Raw genomic sequence first — 9,611 nt, forward strand, 5'->3', positions numbered from 1 at the left:
GTTCGCTCCTCCAATAGGAGCAGGGCGTCCTGTGTTGGTGGGGGCCTTAGTGGGGCTTTCTGCCTCAGGCACTATCCGAGTTTTCAGTGCATCAGTGTAGGTCTTCTGCTTATTGCTTTCTGTTCGTGAATGCTCTGTTGTGAGCCCTATCCATTGATCAGAAGTAGCCTTTGCTGCTCCCAGCAGTGTGGAGATGATCGTCCCTTTAATATTCACTGCGAGTCTATGTTGTTGACCCTGGAAGCCTTGTGCAAGCTTATCCGCTAGTGCTGCGAACGCCTCGATCACCTCTCGCTTCTCCCGTTCTGTCTTATCGATCCTTTCGAATCGATCCTTAATTACGCCAAGGGCAGAGCCTGTGAGCGATCTTATAATTGGTGGAGGGGCAATGCTTGCCCCTGGGGTAATGGTACTTGATTGAGGGGGGATCACCTCTTGGGTTGGGGAGCCGCTCGGCGCGCCGGGGGCGCGCATCACTAGCGGCATAGGGGAGCCTCCTGTGAGGCCCTTAGATGTAGTTGATTCGTGATCGTTTCAGTAGTTGAATGATTTCTTTTTTTTAAAGATTAACCGATGACTAGATGATTGTTGTTGCTTTCTATAATTGTATGTAAATGACAATGTAACATTACATGTCATACTTTACCCCATATATACATAAAGTACATAAATGAGAGTAATACATATATATAAATATAGTAATTCCTTTTTTATATAAAGAGGATAGATAGAAATAAACAATCCTTTTATTTATACATATTATATATATATACCTTACCAAGTCTGCTCAACAATATTATATAGTATAATAGAATGATATAAAAAAGAGAGTTATATTTGATTAATCTATATGTAAATTATAGTATTAAAACTATAATAAATCGAAAATGATTAGTATATTAGAAGATAATTTGATAACAAAAAATAATTAGGTTTTACAATATAATTTTATAATTATATTTATAATAAAATATTTAGTAATGATATTTACAACTTTACTATCTACTAAATAAAGTTTTCTTTAATAAAAACGAATTTGAATATATATCTTATAATTAATAACAAAAGATTAACCTACAAATACTTTTCCAAAGTATTCACTATCAATCAGATTAATTATATTAAAAAAAGATTTATGTGCTAAAAATATAATAGTTTTAATAAATAAAGATTTACTATTTATAATATTAAATTATAAAAACTCTTTATTAACTATAATTCATTTTACTTATTCAATATTCCTTAATAATCTTTATAAATGATTTAATATAAAGATTAAGCTTTTTTTGTGTAATTATTGATTAAAAATATTAATATATTATAGAATAAAATATTAGATATATTTTTTTAAAGACATTAAAGATTTAGTTTCAAGAAATCTTTAAAATATATTCAATTATTATTTAAAATAGAATATAATATAGACATTATTATTATTATAATTACTCTGAGAATTATATTTTTGGAAATCATTTTAATTATAAGATTCGTTTTAATATTAATTAAAGTATTAATTATTTTAATTAATAAAAGTATCTCGATATAATTTATGGCCGTCGAAACCTCCTTAAAGACCCGCAAATCCTAAGCCTCCTTTAATTATTTATTGTATATTCATTTGTTTTTTGGTATTATAATTCTATATTGAGTAATCAGATTTCTTATAATAATAATAAAGACTAAATCGATATTTCTTTTTTCATTATTAATTTTATATTTTGAAAGTATCAAAATTTATAGAATTAAATAATATTAATATAATAAATAATATATTGATTAGAGATATATAATATTATATAAAGCTTGAATTCATTTTCAATTCTAAAAGGTATTCATTCTTTTATAAATTCTAACTTTAAACTTTAAACTTTTGTTTTTAATTATTGATATTAATAAGAGAATAAGAATTAGAATTTTATATAAATAATTGTTGAAGATTATAAGAGATTTTCGTTTTTATTATTACAATTATTTATATAGTTACTTATAATATATTATATCGAAATGTTTTAGTTGAATATAAAAAATCGAAAAAGGCATTTTATTAATCATTTTAAATTTATTAAATCGAATTAAGACTTTATATACTACATCGACTAAGATATAAAGCTCATTAAGTTTATTAAAAAAGGAATTATTAATAATATAGATTAAGATTTTATTAATAATATTATTTATATTAATTAATTTTTTTTAATATATATAATTATTAATAAAAAAACTAAATATAAAAACTTTTATTTATTTATATTAAAAACAATTAAATCAATTGTTCAATAGATTTGTAAACCTTATTTTCAAATAATATATTTCTTTTATTAAAATATCAATTCTATCTTTTCCTTTTAAAAAGATTTAAAGTTCTTTGAAGTTTATTATTAACCAGTTTTATCTTGAGCAAAAGCACTTAGTAGATTTTATACAATTTGAGATTATAATAATTAAATCAATTAAAATTAAATATTTAATTAATTATTTATAACAATCTTAAGGAGATATCTTATAATTAAATCTTATTTAAATATTTATTGAATAATCAAAAGTAAATTAAATATATAATTAATAACATTATATAAATAATTAAAGTAATTCTACTAATTTTATATTAATATCAATAAAGAAAGAGAATTATAAAGTTTATAATCCTAAAGGTTAAATAACTCTCCTGTAATTCATTACTATTAATTAAAAGCATTATTGATTTTAATTTTAAGTATTTTAAATAAAACAAATAATAATAAGCTAGTATTCGAAATGCTTAGTATATTAGTTATAATAAAAAAAGAAAATAAAATGAAGATATAAACAAAAACAAAAATAAAGATAAAAATAAAAATGAAAATAAAAAAACATAAAAGATATAAAAGATTATGAAAATTATAAAAAAAATCTATCTTAAACAAGTAAAAATAGAAATAAAGAATTTCTTTTTAAAATTGAATTATTTTTGCTATAATAAAACTTTTTTATAAAGTAAAATATATTATTATAATATAAAAGATAAATATTAGATAAAATATATAATATTTTATAAAGAGTAAAGAAAGAGGTGGAGAGGTGTTGACTATATAGAGGGTAGATGCCTTAGGCATCCATATAACTACGTATTGAACCTGTGACACTTTCCTTGTTTTTATTTTCGTTGCCTTATAAATCATAACAACGTTATTATTTATCTCTCGCTTAGGCGATATAAGTATTTATCGAATACTAATATTACCTATAAAATTATTTTAGATTGTATTATAATTTAAGAATTATTTACCGGATACTAATATGTTACTATAAATTTCAATAAATATAAATCTATAAGATTTGAAATTTTATATAATAACTTTATTAAATCTATAATATAGCTTCGATCTTCATTTATTAATATTTTATTATTATACATTTTGTAAATTTATAAATATAAAGTTAGGTCTACAAAGTTTAGGTTAATTTTTTAGTCAATAATTCAATTAATCTTATTTTAGTAATAATTCGAAAAATGATTTGAACGAGCCCTAAGCACAGTCAGAATTCCCGAGTTGGAGTTAGATAGTTGCTATCTCAACCTATCGATTGTTACGATCACATACTAGAGTATATCGATAGAGATCGATCAACTAGAATAAGAAAGCTAAAGAGAAAAGAGATTCTAAGGGATCTCTTTATCTCTTATATAATAACAATCGGCTAATTCAAGCTAGTCTTGAACTAAGGTAGATATAATGAGTAATTATAATGTCATATGATATTAGTTATATAAACCTCAATCTGTATTAATAAATTGATTTATCATAATTAAAATCTTATTTCTCCTTATCTTTCTCATTTTACTATATATTTAGAACATATATTATACGTTCGTATATTAAAGAATCTAAAAACAACTGAAATTCCTCCGGAGGTTTAATAATCATTAAGAATAATCATGATGACTATTTACGTCAATTCGGTATTAGAATTGATGCTTTTTAATACGATTACTATTCATACATCTCGGTGATTAGTGATCCTCGAGTTATATTTTATCGTCAGGGACAACCCCACCGTCATCAACCTTTCTATATAAATATCACCACTCCAAATGCAAATTGGAGATCTCTATACTCATCTTCGAAAAGCATTGCCCTAAACAGCTATCAAATCCCCCTCAAAAACCAACATCGTCTCAAGACGACCTCTTTCAAAATGTCCACCTCAAACCTCACAATATATCAGCACACCGGACCCTTCCCCACCCCCTCCTCTCGTCAAAACCCTGCTCTCAGTTTCCTCGAAAACTACGTCAAGAAAATAAACACCGCATGCTATACCGGTTCCTATCTTCCCTATTACCATCCCCGTAGTATCTTTCACGACGCTACTGGTGTTGATTACATTGGGGGCGCCGTAATCTGGAAATGGATCCAGGGTTTATTCGGGGGTGACATCTTCTCTAAGATAGATATGGAGAGTAAGGAATTTTTTGTAATCGGAGGATCAGGTGAAGGAACAACGGGTCCAGCAGGAAAAGGAGAATGGAAAATATATGGAGAGTGGATAGCGCATTGGTGGGTGAAGAGTACAGGGGAGAAAATTAGTGTACCGAGGAGTATGGTGTTTACGTTGGTGAAGGCTGAGGGCGAAGGAACGGGAAAGAATTTGGATGCTAATGGAGAGGGGGTAGAAGAGGTGGGGTTCGAGGGATTACAGATTGGTGATGTGAGATTATATTACGATCGGAGTTTATTGAAGGGAGTTTTTAAAACCAGTGAGCAGGAGATAGAGAAGTTTGGTGCTTGATTTGAGTTTTGGGAAGATGAGACTACTATATTCTCGAGGTCCCTTTATTTCTTCTTCCCAGGATACGTTGTTCGAGGAAGATCAGTATGATGAGAGATAAATCATAATTCGCAACCTCATATGACGATCAAAAAGGGAAACAAAAAACCACTCTCACCCAGTGTTAGTGAACATGTATACAACCATTCCACTAGGCAAGATCCATTTGTAGACATTCGGACTTTCAGGTAAATAACTTCCTGAACTTCTATGCATTGTATCCGATAGTTTCGCTCCAACAATTAAAGACCCTTCGGCCACCGCCACTAGATGTATATGTGCCATTGATGGCAAACTTAACCACTCTTGATATCTTCTATGATCTATTTTATATATCACCAACTCCCCTATACAGACCATTGAACCTAAGCTTCTCTTTCCAGTACTCTACTAAGCATCTAAAGGCTTCTGACCATAATGCGCATAACTATCGGAATCAATTAGCATGATTATCCTAACATCAACTCCCGTAAAGTTTTCAGGTAAAAAAAACTATAGAATACTAACATTTCCCAATAAGCATGAATCGATGTATCTTTCATCTCCGTCCTAACATCCACCAAGAATAATTCTAGTTCATCTACACTCCATCCTAATAGCCTTGTAAATATGGCTACACTCAGTCCCATAAGACCGGATGTAAGATTTTCTTGATTCCACATTCCTGTTTGAATTCATATTAGCATATATCTTTTTAACTCCTTCATATTTCTTGACATCATTTATGATTTTCCCTCAAAACTCCTTTCCCTCGTTTAGAATAATCATCACTTACCCAACTCCTTTGCTTTGGCATCTTTCGGCCATTTATTCCCTGGCCACTTATATATCGTCTGACTGACCCCCTGAAACCCTCTTTTCTCCAGTTTCTCTTTACAAGTAACTGCGCTATCCAGATCCCTGCCTGCTATAACACTTCCTTCTAACAGTAATTGCGACCATTTAAGAAGCGCTGAATCGGGTTTAAGTGTATCATCTGCACAGGAGACGGGAAGTCGGATATCTAGAAGTTCAATATATCCACCTGGTTTCAGGTTACTGTTCAAAATATAGTTAGCACAGCGATAATTTCAGTGATTTGAGGAAAAGGATAATAAGGATTAGATTGACAACAGACAAAAAAAGAGGAAACTCACTTCCAAGCTTGCTCAAAAAATCGATCCCAATCCCCAATACTTCCCGTCATCATTCTTGCATAGATAAAATCAAACGCATCACTATCCTCAAAAGTCCATTCCTCTTCCAAATCATCCACTTGAAATATTGCATTTGGAGGTGTAAATATTGGTTGAATAGGACTTAAATCAATTCCCAAAACCGTAGCTTGGGGATACTCATCCGCAAAATCTGTCGTCCAAATTCCCGTTCCACAACCCACATCCAAAACCCTCTCAATCTTATCTGCCTCAATTGGTGCTGTGAAAAGTTTGCCATCAAACGTAAGACTACATATATGATGTTGTAAATCTAATCTTTCTTGCTCCATATCATCATTAGGATATGCGTATTTTCCATCTTTGTAAGCGTGATATGTACGTCCATTCTCTATGCGATATCTAGTAATACTTGATGCGAGTGAGGTTGTGGAACTTCCGGATTCAGATCCAAGGGCTGAATCGCCATCGTCGATTAAAGCTTCCGGATCGTCCGCTTCGAGCGTTACTGGTACGGGAGCTGGTGTTGGAGCTTCTGTTGCCGGTTCAGATCCTACGGATGGAGGGGAAGCCATTGAAGTGTAGAGGATAAATGTATAGATAGATAAGTGACTATTACACGAACCAATGGTTTCAAACCCAAGAAATAAATCGAATATCGCTCCAAACTATCAGTTCAATTGATTGAAACGTTGTTCTCAAACAAACCCCATAGGATATCAAAAAATTAATTACTGACGTAGTTTGTAGGAGGGTTGCATAACCAAAGAACTATATGAAGAACACAAAAAGAAGAAAAAGAGCCCCCTGAAAGAAGAATGGCGTGCGAAACTCTTATATTAGAGAGCTACTCAAATAAAACCTCGGTGCTGATATACAAACAATTATTAATCGACTAGACATGGTCCTAGACAATCATGATCTCTAATGACTTCAATTCGAAAATCTGACACGTCCAGCAAAGAGAACAAGATAACTATTGCGGATTGCGGTCGGCAAAAAAGATTAACATCTGATGTATTTTTAAAAGAGGTCAGTCTTGACTCCTGCTTGTCCCACATTCAACGTCTCTTGTGTGAAGCAACTTACATATCCCTCTCCACCTTCATGATTGGATTCTCCCCTCGGACTTCCTTCCCATCATGATCCCCCATACAGGCCATTTTACTTTCTACAAGGAAAATCCCTTGCTCCCTCGTGTCAATTGGTGATAACAACGGGCTTTACAAAAGCCGAAGTGGGGTGAATCTGCCAACACTTTACGGAATCATTTATCCTTGTTCATGTAATGTGTCGAACATGAGATTTCGAGAATTTTTCAATATAGCGAATTGGAATTGATGAAATGCAAACAATTAAGAGATGAATCCTTTGCTTCGACGACGTAGCGAAGAAACTCAGCTTCTGCGAATGATGTTATTATTTCGGTTTGAAGAACAAAGTAAGAAGCGAATTCCCTGTCAAACTATCAGCAAGAACAACAATCAGCAAAAGTATATCCTTAACATCGTCCCCATCTAATATGCACGTCGTTCATTCGACCGAATCACACTTCCTCCAAAAATGCTTGTTTATAACTTCCTCAAACACTAGCCGTGCTCACCGCACCATCCCAATTACTACTACTCGTACCCGATGCCAGCACAGCTGTAGCCGCCTTATAATTCATACATACTCGGACCCCCGCAACTCTGCTTGAAATCACCCTTGCAAGTCATGGTACACGCGTGCGCTCCCGTTAGACTACTTGGTTCAGGGTTTGGCGGCACCGATCCCGCGTGACATTCCAGTCCATATTCTAGTGCCAAATATTTGTAGGTGATGGGGGTTTGAGCAGTGACTTGAATTAGGGCAGAAGAAATACAGAGATCGGGGCTCATTGAATGGTTGGGAACAATTTGGGAACATTTTATCCTCCATATCATCTAGTTCTCCTGCAGAGTCGTTGAAACAACCTATTGAGACAAACCCGAATGTTGCAGTATTGGTTACCGAAGGAGTGGTTGGTGTTGTGATTGATATTGATGGATCATTATTCGATGGGAAAGGAGCGATGGAAGAAGTCGAGGGAGTACTGGATCGTGTATCTATCGTAGATGAGGTGGTGGTTGAGGAGGTAAGTGAGACTAGTGCACTGGAGGACAACGATGAAGATATTGAAGAGACAATCACACCACTTCGAACGGGGAAAGAGATCGAATTGGTCGAGGAAATGGAGCTCAAGCTTGAAATAGCGCCTGTGCCGTTGTGATGCATCTGCAGACGAGATGACCCACCGCACTGAGTCATGCTATTAAGTAAACTCCAACGGTTGTACGCATGAAAAGTAGACTTACGTATCCGGAAGAATTTCCCATGCAAGTCAAGGAACAAGTATTCTCCGATGCAGACATAACAATGCTTGCGCTGATGACATTCCTATCCCACGATAGCCATAGAAATTTAGCTTGAGATGGTGGTGCTTGATGATTTCGTACACTCTTTCCGGTTTTCGATACCAAACTAGACAAATGCGGAAGAAAAAGCATAACAACTTTGAAAATTCATAAGATTATTTGCATAAGTACCGCCAGTAAGAGCTCTTCCGATAGTGACCTCGGCATAACGCCCTGCGAAGGTGTATGAGCCAATAGATTGGATGATCACAGGTCCAGTCGAGGTTGGTACGACCGAGGTGGTAAATGTAGAAGCAGAATTTGTAGTGGAAGAGGCGGTGGTAGTAGAAATGGAAGTGGAATCTTAGGACGAAGTGATTGTTCGTGAAGAAGATAAAGAGGACTATGTGGTAGAAGTTGAAGTTGAACTACTACTGCTGTTCGAATAGCTCGAGAGCCCGGAAATTGAATCCGGGCCAGGGACAAACTGGTCTCATCATAGTAGACAGATAGAAATCTATCTCCCTCGCATGCTTGTGTTATATCTCTGGGACAACTGAATGCTTGGAAAGCCCGAATATTGTAAAACATGAATTTGTATTATTTGAACTTATATGCAATAAAGCTCAAACCAATAGATATAAAACTTACTTTAGTTTCCCGCAAAACATATTGTGTAGATACTCACTAGATATAGCCTCCTTCGAGAGGATATGAACCTGAGCTGGGGAGTATAGATCCCTAAGCAGTAATTGTTTGAATGATCTTGTCAGTTCCTGTATGATAGTCCACCGCTAGATACAATAGGTTGACTATAGAGATACCCCAGGCCCCTGCTTGAACCCACCAATATTATTCGCATTCAAAACATTAATTCAATGTCAGCTATTGAATATCACTGGAAGGCTTCACGGTAGTTTTTGTACTATGCTTTTCCGAATTTTTAATGACGATTGTGATATGTGTAATATCAGTGCCGAAAAACACTGTGGAGTCCAATGGAGCAACCCCACTAGATCCTATTTTCAATCACCAGCATCCATAGGGACATATTAGTACGGTTCTAAATAATCTGACAAAGTGATTCTACCAGTGATTGAAACGACGAACTTGGCCACAACTTTGTCCAATGTTGAAAGCAGAGTTCTCCCTCATCTATTTGGGTCAACTAGGTTTCGACCCATCTTCAGCTAAACTTACCCAAGATCACTCTGAAGAAAGATAGCTGTATAAATAGTGAGTTCAACAGAGTACCATTGACAGCATACAAAGT

At 33.8% G+C, this 9,611-nt stretch overlaps 2 protein-coding genes across 2 annotated transcripts; one reads left to right on the plus strand and one right to left on the minus strand.

Moving 5' to 3' along the window:
* Positions 1 to 4,176: 4,176 nt before the first annotated feature.
* On the plus strand, positions 4,177 to 4,770 carry EAF01_004029 (uncharacterized protein; the record flags this gene model as incomplete). The annotated part of the gene is made up of 1 exon (XM_038912283.1): positions 4,177 to 4,770. One exon carries the CDS (start codon positions 4,177 to 4,179, stop codon positions 4,768 to 4,770), a length of 594 nt encoding a protein of 197 aa, XP_038771967.1.
* A 429-nt stretch (positions 4,771 to 5,199) lies between these two features.
* On the minus strand, positions 5,200 to 6,538 carry EAF01_004030 (uncharacterized protein; the record flags this gene model as incomplete). The annotated part of the gene is made up of 4 exons (XM_038912284.1): positions 5,200 to 5,236; positions 5,317 to 5,473; positions 5,585 to 5,847; positions 5,946 to 6,538. The coding sequence occupies 4 exons, from the start codon at positions 6,536 to 6,538 to the stop codon at positions 5,200 to 5,202; spliced, it is 1,050 nt and encodes a 349-aa protein (XP_038771968.1).
* Between the last annotated feature and the right edge of the window lie 3,073 nt (positions 6,539 to 9,611).

The sequence above is a fragment of the Botrytis porri genome, assembly GCF_014898465.1.
Source record: "Botrytis porri strain MUCL 3234 chromosome Unknown BPOR_005, whole genome shotgun sequence".
Classification (NCBI taxonomy): domain Eukaryota; kingdom Fungi; phylum Ascomycota; class Leotiomycetes; order Helotiales; family Sclerotiniaceae; genus Botrytis; species Botrytis porri.